Genomic DNA, 15,542 nt, shown 5'->3' with positions numbered 1-15,542 from the left:
TCCCCAAGGTTGTACCTTTTTTCTTTTCCTAAATTTTTGATACGAGCTCTTCTTTGTCTATCTTGGTCTAATCCTTCATCCAACGAATCAAACTCTTCATTATTGTATGACTTTCATGTATTCAGGTTCATCACCTGCATGCACATCATTAACACATCCTCCTTCCACATCACTGTGAACATTGAGAATGAAGTCTGCCATGTCCACATCCACATCTTGGATATTGCTGTCCTCATCTATTATGTAGTCCACTTTATCTTCATCTTCAGAGTGTTTCACTTTCTCTGGAACATCATCATCGTTAGAGTTTGAAACTAATCTTTATACTCTACATCATCCTCTTCATACTCAACATCATCCTCTTCATACTCTAAATCATCCTCTTCACTTCCAATTAAATTGTCCATAAGATTATCAAACAACTCATTAAATTGTTCATCGTCATTAGTAAGGGGTGTTGTAGAATCCTTGATCAACAATTATAACATCCTGAACATCATTCATCTCATCACCAACATTATTAAGATTTGAAGTACCTGGCTTGTAGCATCCTTGATTAGCAGTTGTAGCATCCTGAACACTGGTCATCTCATCCCTAACATTATCCATAACACAAGTTGTAGCATCTTGATCAGCATTCTTTTCCTTTAATTCATCAATATCTTCTAAATTAAGCCTCTTGCTACAAGAGCCTTCACCTGTTTTGGAGTTCCCACCTCTACCCCTTGGTGAGAAAGCATCAATTTTACTCCTAAAAAGTATTAAAGACATGTACTCACCAATAGGATCATCATTAACATGGTTCATATTTCTCAATGGAGATTCCACACGAACTTTAGCCTCTTGATCATCATTTTCAGGTAATTCTTCAATCACAACTTTACCCTTTGCATTTGGAGACATGAAGTAAGTCAATAAATTTGTCTTCCCATGTTCTATGTAAATCTCAATCAACTTGTTATGTAGAATGTATTTAGATAGATTGATAACATCCTGATCATTCCGTAAAGCTCTAAGACCAAATTGAAAGCCACCATTGGGTATCTTAAAATGGTAGTATATCACTGGGGAGTTTGAGACATCAACTACTTCAGTCATCTGTGAGTCATCCGTGGGTTTGGGTAACCTAGGTCAAGCATTATGGCATCAAGTTTATGTACATAATTCATTTATGTCCACATAATCAATATAATGCACTTCACCTCCAATGTACTCTATATCAGGTAACTTAGAAAACTTCCTAGGGTGATGTAGCTTAATACTAAACCATGTGGGTGCACCCGCTACAAAGTCAAAACTTTGCTTGAATTTAAAGTCAAAATTATGTGTTTTTTAGTCTGAAAATTAAGGAGAAAAATGCTTTATAGGAAGTTAAAGAAAACATAACAACTTACCATACATGGATGATACGTCCAAAACTTCATTTTTTGGTGTGACCTGCCACATTACATACACCATTTCGACTTTAACGTATGAAATCACTTTCTCTTTGTTGCTTCGATTAAGGGTTTTGGATAAGAAAAGAGGGTTTTTTTTGAAGGTTCTAATGGAGCAGAAGGAAGAGTGATGGAGGTGAGGAGTTGACGTGTCTTTGGGATCGTAAATGAGGGGGTAAAAGATTATAGTATTCGTTGACATTCCATCTGCAAAAATGGTCCCTAAAAGTTGAAAAGACAAAAGTACCCTCACGTGGGAGGCACATGATAGAGTTAACAACATCAATTTAGCGGGAGTTAGATCGGATGACCACTTCCACATACAAACCTCGAAAAATATGCATACCACAGAGACATTTTTTGCAATTTTGTCTAAATATTTTCGTAAAGAAAACAGAAAAATATGTCAAATTTGATTTTACGAATGTTAGCTTTAATATTTAACTGCCTATATAAACTGGTGAGACACACTTTTAGGATTCAAAGAAAAGAAAAACTTGGTTGTTGTCCACTGTTGCCACTTACCTCTCTAGGCAAAGTTTGAGTTATATAGCAAATGATAAAATTTACAGTATTTAAGAAATATACATTCATCATTTGTAGCATATCAACTATTTAAAATATATTTTTTGACGGTACAAAATATAAACGTTGTTGAATAATCTCGTAAAACATAGCTTTTTTTTTTAACGTCATAAAATTACTCCCCTTATATTCATAGTAGGACTTGAAACCTCCACCACATGGACTAGAAACCCTTTGGTTTGTAAAACATAACTTAATAATAAAATCCAACATGTATGTTATAATTAACTTAACTAATCCGATGCTATATATTAACCCAAAACCCGATTAACTTGAACCGGACTAGTCCATAGCTTAATTAACAAGGTCGGATTTTGGATGAATTTCTTATAAAAAAACTCGAATAATCCAAAACTCGATCGTCGACCCGATTATAAACACCCGCTTCGAAAAGCTTGGGCTTCGGAAAACTTCAACAATTCGTCAACGAACCGACTGAAGAGGAGACGCCGCACCGTGTTCACCAGTCCATCGTTAGTAAATAAGCAGTTGCTGTAAAAGCGCAAACACATAATCTCTTTAATTCGAACTTTGACTGTAATGGACGGAAGAGGAAAGGACGCACCAGCGATCGGCATTGACCTCGGAACAACGTACTCATGTGTCGCCGTTTGGAAGCATGATCACATCCAAATCATTCCCAATGATCAAGGCAACCGAACCACACCGTCATGTGTTGCTTTTGTTGATGGAGAACGTCTCATTGGCGATGGCGCCAAGAATCAAGTGGCGATGAACCCTGCTAACACCATATTTGGTAACCCTTAACATTTCTAGTTATCATTAAATGTTGTTAATATTAATATGATGAAGCAGAAGTAAATTGCAATATTGTTATTATTAATTATAGGAAATTCCAAATTCAACAGAAGTAGATTCGAGAATCGTCATACTCAACAGAACTACAATTTAACTCACTCAAGTTTTTGATCGTTGTTAGAAACTGGTCTTTAAAAGCAATGTTATCACCATATGCTCTTAGAGTATATCCATCGGAAATCAGTGAAATAACAAACTATATGCACATCAGGACATGACTGGTTTTTCTTTGGGGTTGGTTGAAAGTCACGACTACATTATAGCTTTCATTCTGTAGTGGATCGGGATATATTAATTATGTGATCTTGCTTTTTTTTGCTACATATTAAGGCGTTTACTTTGAACAATAACCAAGACATCTACTTGTAGAGCTGTTTTAAGGAATCAATAATTTCACTGTACTTGGCTACTGGCTTAATTATTTGATTGTGAATATTCAGATGCTAAGAGGCTGATTGGAAGGAGATTCAGTGATTTCAAAGTTAAGGATGACATGAACTTGTGGCCTTTTAAGGTCATAGAAGGGCCTGCTGACACACCAAAGATTGTTGTATCCTACAAAGGTGAAGAGAAGGAATTTTGTGCTGAAGAAATTTCATCAATGATTCTTGTCAAGATGAAAGAAACTGCTGAAGCATACCTCGGAAAACCTGTGAAAGATGCTGTGATAACTGTCCCAGCTTACTTTAATGATTCACAACGTCAAGCAACAAAAGATGCTGGTGCTATTGCTGGACTAAATGTTATCAACATGATCAACGAACCTACTGCAGCTGCAATTGCTTATGGTTTAGACAATAAGTCTGACATTAATGGCAAGATCAATGTGTTGGTCTTTGATTTGGGTGGTGGCACATTTGATGTCTCTATTTTGACAATTGCTGAAGGGGGTACCATTGAGGTTAAAGCTGTTGCTGGTGACACTCATTTAGGAGGTGAGGATTTTGATAATCGAATGGTGGATTATTGTGTTCGCGAATTCAGGAGGAAATGGAACAAGGACTTGACAGGGAACCAAAGAGCATTGGGTAGGTTGAGATGTGCTTGTGAGAAAGCAAAAAGGATTCTTTCTTCCAGTAATGTCACTTCTACTGATTTAGACTGCTTATATGATGGGATTGATTTTTCTATGAAATTCAGTCGAGCTAAATTTGAAGAGTTGAACATGGGTTTCTTCGATTCATGTATGGATACTGTGGAGGAATGTTTAAGGGATGCAAAGATGGAGAAATCGTGTGTCGATGAGGTGATTCTTGTTGGTGGGTCAACTAGAATACCAAAGGTCCAGTGTATGTTGCAGGAATTATTTGAAAGGAAGGAGCTATGCAAGAGTGTGAACCCTGAAGAAGCTGTTGCATATGGTGCAGCATTTATGGCTGCAAAGTTAAATGGTAACAGTCATAAGAGCTGTCGAGATTTGTTGTTATTGGATGTCACTCCTTTGTCCCTTGGTGTGGGATTGATAGGAGAGGAATTTGATGTTGTGATCCCTCGGAATACTCCAATACCTACGAAGAAATCTAAAATATATTGTACAACTCGAGACGACCAAACTTGTGTAGATGTTAAGGTGTATCAAGGTGAACGGACCAGATCAACAGATAACCATTTGTTGGGGACTTTCACAATTTCTGGAATACCACCTGCTCCAAAAGGAGTTGCAAAACTTAAGCGCTACTTTGAAATAGATTCCAATGGCATTCTAAGTGTAACGTCGGAGATATTATCAACTGGTAAAACAGAAAAACTCACAATTATCAATGCAAATGGACGACTCTCTAAAGAAGAGATTGAGAGGATGATAGAAGATGCCGACAAGTACAGAAAGGAGGACCAAGAATTCAAAAAGAAGGCAGATGCCCTTAATGAGTTAGAAGACTACTTATATAACATGAAGAATAAGACCAAATATATAAAGAATGGTGCGATGATGAAGAAAATAGAGCTTGTCATTGCTGACACGACCAAGTGGCTCGAGCAGAACCAAGCGGTATCTGTTGATGAGCTTCAGTGCAAGAAGGAACATCTCGAGTCTCTATGGATGCTGATGTTTTAGCTCTAAATGCATGGATGTTAGACTCACCTATCTTCTAAGGTTTCCTTTGTTTTCATTAGATGATGTTAAACAGTAATGTGGGACTTCTTTATATCTCTAAGCAATCCAAAACATTAAACCAAGAATGATTTTGTATCAGTTTGATCCGTTGCGAACATGAACATGATTGATTGATGAGTTTAGTTTATCTTTGTTTCCGTTGGTTACTCATCATTAGGAATGCTATTGTGACTGCTAATGCAAGATATCTAATTTTGGTAAATTATGCATCTATTGATTGTGTTCTCTTGTTTGATTTCTATTACTTTATATAAGAAACTTAATTCTAGACTTTGAAGGCTTACGTTTTGAGTCGAAGAGTATAAATGGATTTAAGCGTTTGACCAGGTTCAAAAAGCATGTCGTATTAAGTTGTGGTTCTTAAGAGGTTATTGTTGAACACGACTCTTTTATATGGGAAACAACAAGACTTTTATTAAGACACTTAAGGAGAACTTACACTTTGTGAGACTACTACACACTTGCTTTCTTTGAGGCTTTCTTGGATGGTTTGGAGCAAATGAGCTCCATACCTATTTATAGGCCTCTTAGGAAGGTTCTAGATACTAGCATATACTTACTACATACTAGATAACTCTAGAACTATCTAACATACTCTACATGCTTCCATATGTTTCTAGAACGTTCTACCATGTTCTGGAGAGGTCTAGGTTGCTCCAGTGTCTTCTAGAATGATCCATATCCTTCCAGGGTCTTCCATGTCGTTCTAGAGTATTCTAGACTCTTCCGGTATATTCCAGAGTCTTCCATAGTCTTCCATAATGTTCTAGAATCTTCTAGAGCATTCTAGAACAAGCTAAAGTCTTCTAAATAATATTTGTTTTATTGGGCTAGTGATGATCTTTAACACTCCCCCTCAACACTAGAGCTCATTCTTCGTACCATGTTAAGCTGACAGCGAAAACCTTCACATTTTCCAGTACTCAGCCCTTTGGTGAACAAGTCTGCTATTTGGTCATCGGTCTTGATCTGCCGCATCTCAATTTCTTCCATCAAGACTTTTTCTCTGATAAAGTGATAATGCACTTCCACATGCTTTGTTCTAGCATGAAATACTGGATTTTCTGCCAGCCGAATTGCAGATTGGTTGTCACAATGAAGTGGTACTGCATAGTCAACTTTTTGATGTAAGTCCTCCATTAGGAGTACCAACCATGTACTTTCTTGAGCTGCTACAGCCGCTGCTTTGTACTCCGCTTCCGTGGTTGACAATGATACTGTTGGTTGTCTTTTACTACACCATGATATTGGTCCCGACCCAAGCTTGAACACATACCCAGTGGTTGATCTTCGGGTATCATGGTCTCCTGCATAGTCAGCATCACAATATCCAACCAACTTGCAGTCTTCTCCTCTTTTATACAAGAGACCATAGTCAATTGTACCTTTGACATATCTCAAGATCCGTCGGGCAGCATCCAAATGAGGTTTCTTCGGACTTTGCATGTATCGACTCATAACTCCAACTGCATAAGCAATGTCAGGCCGAGATAAAGTTAGGTAGATAAGACTACCTACTAGTTGTCGATACATCGTTCCATCATCCAACTCTTTTCCTTCATGAGCACATATCTTGGAATTTTGCTCTATTGGTGTTGATATTGGCTTACACTCCAACATGCCAAACTTTTGAAGTATATCTCTTGTATACTTTTGTTGGCAGAGGAACAATCCTTCCTTTGTACGATCAACTTCTAACCCCAAGAAGTGTTTAAGCTCCCCCAGCTCTTTCATTTGGAATCGCACCGATAGATTTTCTCTTGTTTGATGGATTTCGCTTTCGTCATCCCCGGTGATGATCAAGTCATCCACATAAACCAACACAATTGCCAACTTCCCTTCTTTTTCTTTGACGAACAGGCTTGAGTCTGCATGTGCAACTGAATAACCACTTCGGGTAAGAAATTCAGCAATCTTACCATACCAGGCTCTTGGTGCCTGCTTCAATCCGTAAAGAGCTTTTCTCAGCTTGCACACATGAGTGGGATTAACTGCATCCTCAAATCCCTTTGGTTGGTTCATGTAGATCTCCCTATCTAATTCTCCATGCAAGAAAGCATTCTTCACATCCATCTGCCATAATTTCCAGTCTTTACTAGCCGCAAGAGCTAGCAGCACCCGTATAGTAGTTATCTTCGCCACTGGACTAAATGTTTCATCATAGTCCAGTCCATATTGTTGTGAGAACCCTCGAGCCACCAAACGAGCCTTGTATCTTTCAATTGATCCATCTGTGCATCGTTTTAATTTATAAACCCACTTGCAGGAAATCGGTTTTATATCTCTTGGTCTTGGTACCAGTTCCCACGTTTGATTCTGCTTTAAGGCTGTAACTTCTTCTTCCATTGCCTTCTGCCATGCTTTATTCTTAACTGCTTCTTCATATGTCTCCGGCTCTTTAACACCGTCTTCTAAAATGGCCGCATTAGCATACTTGGGATTAGGCTTTCGGATTCTTTCCGTCCTTCGAAGTTGTGGAGGCGGCGGCTCCCTTTCACCGGCATCACTTGTTTGAGTTACTTCTTGCTCAATGACATCAGTGTCGCTCGGATCTTCAGGTGTATCAACACTTGACCAAATATGTGCAGTTTGCTCCCCCATCTTTTGTTTTAAAACTTCTTCAATATTTTCCGAGTCTGGTAGTACTTTCTTCTCTGAGGACCACCATGAAGAAGCTTCATCGAACACTACATCTCTTGAAGTGTAGCATTTTCCACTTGTTGGATCACAACATCTCCACCCTTTTCTTTGATTATCGTATCCAACAAATATACACTTGACTGCTTTCTTGTCAAACTTGCTACGTAAATGACTAGGCACAAATACGTAGCAAACGCAGCCAAATACTCGGAAGTGGCTAACAGTAGGTTTCATTTTCCATAGTGTCTCAAATGGTGAGATGAAACCTAACCTTGGTTGGGGAAGTTTATTGATCACATGGGCAGCAGTTTGCATTGCTTCAGCCCAAAATCTTCCTGGGACATTCTTCGCGTGTAGCATGCTTCGACAAATTTCTGCAAGATGTCGATTCTTTCTCTCAGCTACACCATTTTGTTGAGGTGTGTTGGCACATGTGAATTGATGACGTATACCATATTCTTTTAGATAGCGATTGAATTCTTCTGAGGTGTATTCTCCTCCATTGTCTGAGCGTAGACACCGAATCTTCTTTCTCACTTCTCCTTCGACCGTTGTCTTGAATTCTAGAAACTTTGAGAATGTTTCAGATTTTTCTTTCATGAAGAAAACCCACACATATCTCGAATAATCATCAATGAACGTCACCATGTACCGCATCCCGCTAACTGATGTCTGCTTGACTGGACCGAACACATCTGAGTGAATTAACTCTAGTGGCTTCTTTGCTCTAAAATGTGACTCCTTGTATGGTAATTGATGAGCTTTACCATACTGACATCCAGCACAAACAACATCTGTTTTAACTTCAAGTTGAGGTAAGCCATTGAGCATGGATTTCTCCATTATTACCTTCAACTTGTGATAACCAACATGTCCCAGCCGTGCATGCCATAGATCTGCTGTCTCATTCTTACGAGTCTTATCTACATAGGCAGACTCTGCGGAGAGCACATAAACGAACTCCACTCTTCGTCCTTCCATTGTTGGCGTTTCTGATATTTTAAGATCTCGATAGACCTTCACATCTTGTGGGCCAAACAAGACGTAGTTGCCTGACGATGTTAGTTGCGATACTGACAACAAGTTCTTCTTCATACCTGGCACGTGATACACATTATGTAGTGACACCATGTCAGATTTATTACCAGGCATGATCGTCGTTTTTCCAATCTGAGCAATTGGAAGTCGTGCATTGTTGGCTGTAAGTACCATGCGACTCCCTTTGTACTCCTTCACGTCTTGTAGTTTGTTCTGATCGCCAGTCATGTGATTGGAGCATCCTGAATCAATGATCCAGTCATTTTCATAGTTGATACGCTCTCCCATCATTGTCATGAGTGCCAACTCATTTTCTTCTATGGCACATAATGCCTCAGCATCCCATTCATCCTCTATTTCCTTTTTGGAAGTTACTACATTGCTTTCCACAGACTTTTTCTTTGACCAACAATCCTTGGACATGTGGCCCCACTTTCCACAGTTGTTGCAGTTGCCTTCGAACCTCCTCCCCCGAGAACTCTTATTGTCGGTCTTTTGAGATCTCCATGGTTGTGAGGTTCCTGGTTGACTCTTCCCTTTGTCAGCATTTTTGTATTCTTCTTTAGGAGGTGGCTTAAAATTCCTCCGACTTTTACTTGTGTAGAGTGCTTCTTCTTCACTCTTCAGCATGATGCCTCCCATTTGCTTAGCCATAGCTTCTTGGCTAGCCAGCAAATTCTCAAACTCTACAAGTGATGGTTGAGCGGGCCATCCTTGTACAGCAGTAACAAAGCTTCTATATTCCGGCCTCAGTCCATGGATAATGATCCTCTTCATTCGAGCTTCTGCAATGACGGATTGCGGATCTAGTTCAGTAATCTCCCGACATATCGACTTGACCTTGTGGAAATATTGAGCAATCGTCATGTCACGTTGTGAGATTGATAATAGCTCGTTCTCCAAAAGTTGTAGTCTCGTATCATTCTTCTTTGAGAAAAGCGTCACAAACGTACCCCAAGCTTCTTTCGGGGTGTTCTCATCCCGAATATGCTCCAACATCTCTTCTTCAATTGTGGTCTTCAAGGCAAACATTGCTTTGCCTGCTTTGATTTTCCATTTACGTAAAGCACCATTAACGTCTTCCTCTGGTGGCGTAGTTTCGCTTCCACCAACGACCTCCCATAGATCTTGTCCTTGTAAGTAGGACTTCATACATGTTTCCCACGTTTTGTAGTTGTTGTTGTTGAGTTTCTTGATTCCTCCGACGACTTGAAGATCACCCATCGTGTTGGCAGTACCTCGGTAATACCAAACAAGCTAGTTTCGATACTAAACTTGCAGAGTCACAAACTACTCACGATACAACGAGAATCACTCGTTCTCACTATCAAGAAACCTTGCTCTGATACCAGATTGTTGAACACGACTCTTTTATATGGGAAACAACAAGACTTTTATTAAGACACTTAAGGAGAACTTACACTTTGTGAGACTACTACACACTTGCTTTCTTTGAGGCTTTCTTGGATGGTTTGGAGCAAATGAGCTCCATACCTATTTATAGGCCTCTTAGGAAGGTTCTAGATACTAGCATATACTTACTACATACTAGATAACTCTAGAACTATCTAACATACTCTACATGCTTCCATATGTTTCTAGAACGTTCTACCATGTTCTGGAGAGGTCTAGGTTGCTCCAGTGTCTTCTAGAATGATCCATATCCTTCCAGGGTCTTCCATGTCGTTCTAGAGTATTCTAGACTCTTCCGGTATATTCCAGAGTCTTCCATAGTCTTCCATAATGTTCTAGAATCTTCTAGAGCATTCTAGAACAAGCTAAAGTCTTCTAAATAATATTTGTTTTATTGGGCTAGTGATGATCTTTAACAGTTATGCCGATTACATATGGGTCCCATGATTTTCTTCATAATGGTTAATTAAAACAGAGAATGGTAAGGTACCATTTAGACTCATTGTTAACTCTGGCGTGTAGGATTAAAAAGATCAATTATTATAATATTTAAGACCATAGTTATAACTAAACTGAAAGTCGTTAAACTGTTTTGAAAAAATGGTTAATCTGGGATTACTCTTTTACTAAAAGATATAAAAAGAAACCACCCAGGCAACTAATTAGTTAAATGCGTTGATATAAAATTTTATTATTAAAAAGAAGTTCTAAATCAAAACTAATTTAGGCAACTTATTCAACTTTAGTTAAACAAAACAATTAATATTCAAGTTAATACATTTATATGTCTCAGTAGTACTTAGTTCTAATTAGATATATTTTTTAAAAAGTTAACATTCTTGAAAAAATAAAAAAAATTCTCGAAAAATAATTACATGAATTGCAAATAAAAGAACATTATTTACAAGTACAAAATTCGACATTATCATAAGAGTAAGCGTATTTTACAATTACAAATCAAACATTATCATGAGAACAACCATAAATTACGATTGCATATCTAAAAGTCTCGTGAGAGACACTACAACATTAAAACCCTATGGTGACGACAATTCGAACCCTATACCGACGTCGTCGGTATAGAGTCGTCGGCGTAGTCGTGTCGGCATAGGTCAATAGAGTCGTCAGTATAGATGTCGTCGCGATAGCTTCACCTATTCCGACGACAAGTCGTCGGGATAGATTTTGTCAATCATATGTTCGGGGTTAAAAAATAAAGTTTTATTAATTACCTGTAGCGACGACTGGTCGCGCGTCGGCAAACCTTTAGCGACGACTTGTCGTCGTCACAGGTTTAATCTATTACGATGACTTGTTGTCGTTATAGGTTTTTAACAGGAGCCAATGACATACCTATAGTGACGACTTGTCGTCGGGATAGACACTGTTTGTTTTGTTTTGTTTTGTTTTTTTTTTTTTTTGTTTTTTTTTTGTTTTTTTTGTTTTTTTGTTTTTGTTTTTTTTTTTTTTTTTTTTTTTTTTCAGTTTTACAGATTTAGTACATTACCATTCCTGCATTTTTAACAAATCCAAAACACATTCCAACATATATCAATTAAAATGCATTAACTAAGTACCATTGTTCAAATTCAAAACATCAAATTCAAGTTCAAATTGAAGTCTAGTAGTTAACTAACATTGTTCAAGTCACTAAAAAAACATCAAACATCATTATCATAATCATATCCTTCTTCTTCTTCTTCTTCTTCTTCTTCTTCTTCTTCTTCTTCTTCTTCTTCTTCTTCTTCTTCTTCTTCTTCTTCTTCTTCTTCCATCCTTTCGGCAACTTGTTGAGAGGTACTTGCTTGTGTGTTAGAGTTGAATAGAAAGTTAGGAACTGGAGGTGATTGGAAGCCCGGAATACATGCCGCCAATGATGCATTATATTGTTGCAAGTATTCTTGCATTTGTTGTGCATCAAATTGGGATTGAGATTGGGACGATTTTGAAGTGGAACGTCGTTCATTTGGAATTAAATCGAAGTTGGCGGTTGGTCTCCTACCCACCCCGCGAGCATGCCCGCGTCTCGTCCCAAGGGCACGTTCTAAACATTCTTCCTCGTCTACTATTCCGCCTTCCCCAACCTCGCTTTGCATTTCCTCATACTCTTCTTGAATTTTTTCCTAAAATAAAGAAAACAATAAACATACGTTAATTAAAACAAACAACTAAACTTAAACATTAAAATAATAATAATATTCCTTAAACAAAAACCTATAATTAATAATAATAATATATTTAAACAACACATTCATTTCGTTTCACTTACCCAATCTTCTTGTGCTCGACTTGTACACCAACCCGAACCTTCTTTGTAGCGCATTTGTCTCCAACCCTCAATATGTTGCGGCTTCATTCCCATTTTTTCCTATAATAAGTGAAATCAATAAATATATTTATACAAATGTTAATAACACTTTTAACTAATACTATAATATTTTATTACCTCTAAATAACATCGTTGAGCATAGGGTCTACATCCGAGCACTTGTGTGCGGAAGTTTCGACCTACAAATTTTATTTTTGTCCGACGTGCGTTTGTATTCATCGGTCAAAAACAACAAATCAATCATTTTGTTCCAAGCTTTGGCGGACCAATCAGTCGGTGGGAATCTTCTTGCCCTTTCCACATCATGATATCCACAAACTCTATCAAAATGGTTTTTCATATCATGCTTGTGGTCTCGATAAGCTCTTTGCATGTTTGCTTGGATACCCGCTTGAAGGTGTTCCCACAAGTTTGTGCCTCGGTACCTATTTAGATCAAAATAAGTCTACAAAAGGAAAACATATTTGATTAGTAAAAAAATATTTAATAAGTGTAAAATTCAATACATATAAAATATATTGTATATTTACTTCTAGCTCGGGATATAAATCATCTTTGTAATTGATAGGAACACGACACCAAGTATGATAATGCAACGGTACCTTTGATCCCACCAGATTTGAAATCTTTCCATTAAATAAATTTAATTATCATCGTACAACAAGTGAGATGGCAAACGGGCAACAAGCTGCACCCCACAAATTGTACAAATTTGCCCGTTGTCCCCCACAAATCGATACGTCCGCCCGGAGATATCAATATCTAAATCCAAAGGCTTACACTTGTTGTTTTCATACTCATCGTACAAATTTAAGTTCCTCCCTTGCCATGCTTCTTCACATTCACATTATTTGCTTATGCTACATTTACATATAGAATTGAAAATTTAGAAATTTAAAACTTTAATATATCTAATACTTAAAAATTTCATGTAACTTACAAGATTGGCAACCCGATGGTACACCGCGTGCGACTCCGTGTGGTAGTCTATCCCTATCGTCTCCTCCATGTCCCCTCGCGACTTCTGCAATCTGTTTAACAAATATTATAAACATTCAGAATATATAATAAAGCTAATTATAAATAAGCAACATTTGAAAATTTAACAAATATTATAAGCAATCAGGATATATAATAACTACGACATACCGTCAATCAGATTCATCACTAGAACAATATACATGTACAACATCATCATCACTGTCATATTTTTCATTATTTATTTCTTCATCTGAAGAGCACGTATCACCATTGTCATTGTCATCGTTAATGAAATCATCATCGTTTATAGTAGGAGCAACATTCCTCCTAGCAACCACACTTGATTCACCAACTTCACCTAAAGTCGTCTGCATAGGCAAGGTGCCTAAGTCGACAACCAAGGTAAAATCAGTTGATTGAGTGTCATTCACGACATTTATCTCATTCACAACACCGATACTTGGATGATTCCAAAGTTTCCAATGATGAACCTCTTCCACAACTCTCCAGTTATCGTTTTTAGTAGGATCTTGGAGATAAAATACTTGTTTTGCTTGTGTGGCTAAGATGTATTGTTGATCATCATACCACGTTTTACCGACATACCATTCATGACTGGTATCGATAAGAACCATATTATTTATAGTTTGTAAACGTCCATTACGTAATGACGCATTGAACCATTTACCACAAAAGAGTACACCTGATTTATCTATACATATTCACACACTTTACGCACGGACAACGCACTTTGTCTTCAGAGTCAACATGTTTCCTGGCAATCTCCATAAAGTTTTTAAGACCTTCCAAGAATTTTGGGGACGTTCGATTTTCACAAATCCAACTCATATCGATTGTCATTACTGTTTCATTATTAAAAATAACATTGTATACATAGTTAAATTGTAGGACTTTTTGTTTGAGAAAAAAACGGACGAAATGGATAGATATTGACAAGTATATAAAGAAATATATACCCTGGAAGTAGAAATCGGATGGAATTGATAGAGTATTCACAAGGGTAGACTTCTAAACACATTTTATAGCAATGTACTTTTATTAGTTTGTTTAAAACATTCTATTTTTCACTTCTCTTTCATATTTATAGTATATATACGTTTTTTTTTCAATTACAACATTGTACTTTTAATAATATTTTTTTTGTTTTATTATAGCACCGTACTTTTAATATCAACGTAGTTTTATTATTTTGTTTTATGTTATAACTATCAAATAGAAATGAAAATAAAATACTTTAATAAACAAGCTAAAAAAAAGTATGTTGCTATTAATGACAAAACATTTTAACTTAAAAACTAAATAATTTATCACTTCATTCACTTAAACTAATAAAGTAATCAAATACAAAATATTTGATTTTATATAAACTTAAAATTAATTTTCTTTTTGAAAAGTTCATAATTGCAAAATATTTCACAATAATATAAAATATTTGATTTTATATAAACCTAAACAAGTAAATTAACATTGTATATATACAATTTCAATTTCATATGTACCTAAACAAATTTCAATTTCATATAATATTTCAAACACAATTTTAATTTCATACAACAATAAACAACTAAATTAACATTTTATACAAATATACAACTTCAATTTCACATCAACCTAAACAAACATATTTACATATACTAAACAAACAATACAATCATACACATAGCAAACAAACATCACAATCAAACACATACCAAACAAACAATCCCATAGTCATACAATGATTCCAATTTCATATAAACTTATACATATATACAATCACAATTTAAAAAAAAATTATAAATAAAAATACTAACCTGTTTTTTTCTTTTTGTTGTGATGGCAAGATTCCAATTGTCAAATTTGATGGGTATCCTCCAGTGGTGGCTGGTGGTCACCAAAAATACACCAAATCAGAAAAAAAATAACACGATAGCAAAAGAACACCAAAACCGATCAACAATTACATGATGTAGCAGTGAAGCGGAGAAGGCCGAAGGTGGTGAAGCGGAGGTGGACTCGCCGGTGGGGATGGCTGAAAATGGTGGAAGCCGATGGTGGTGAACCAATTGCAATAAATAACATAAAAAAACTCCAAATTAGGGGTAAAAATCTTGACCACACAGCAATAAAGAGAGAAATCGGGTAGAAGAGATATTACCTGGTGCTAATCGCCGGATTTTGGGAG

The 15,542-nt window shown here is 36.8% G+C and overlaps 1 protein-coding gene across 1 annotated transcript; it reads left to right on the top strand.

The window, feature by feature from the left end:
• Positions 1-2,561: 2,561 nt before the first annotated feature.
• On the top strand, positions 2,562-5,097 carry LOC122194439 (heat shock cognate 70 kDa protein). The gene is made up of 2 exons (XM_042898218.2): positions 2,562-2,778; positions 3,281-5,097. Exons 1-2 carry the CDS (start codon positions 2,562-2,564, stop codon positions 4,894-4,896), a joined length of 1,833 nt encoding a protein of 610 aa, XP_042754152.1. The 3' UTR covers positions 4,897-5,097.
• Positions 5,098-15,542: the final 10,445 nt, after the last annotated feature.

This window comes from Lactuca sativa, chromosome 9 (assembly GCF_002870075.4).
Source record: "Lactuca sativa cultivar Salinas chromosome 9, Lsat_Salinas_v11, whole genome shotgun sequence".
Classification (NCBI taxonomy): Eukaryota; Viridiplantae; Streptophyta; class Magnoliopsida; order Asterales; family Asteraceae; genus Lactuca; species Lactuca sativa.
Note: the sequence above shows the minus strand (reverse complement) of the source record. Positions and strands in the feature narration are given on the sequence as shown.

Bases quoted from the DNA above. Each gene is read 5' to 3' on its own strand.
- LOC122194439 (XM_042898218.2), top strand. From the start codon at position 2,562: ATGGACGGAAGAGGAAAGGACGCACCAGCGATCGGCATTGACCTCGGA. The intron at 2,779-3,280 runs GTAACCCTTAAC...GTGAATATTCAG, and splicing joins CCCTGCTAACACCATATTTG to ATGCTAAGAGGCTGATTGGA.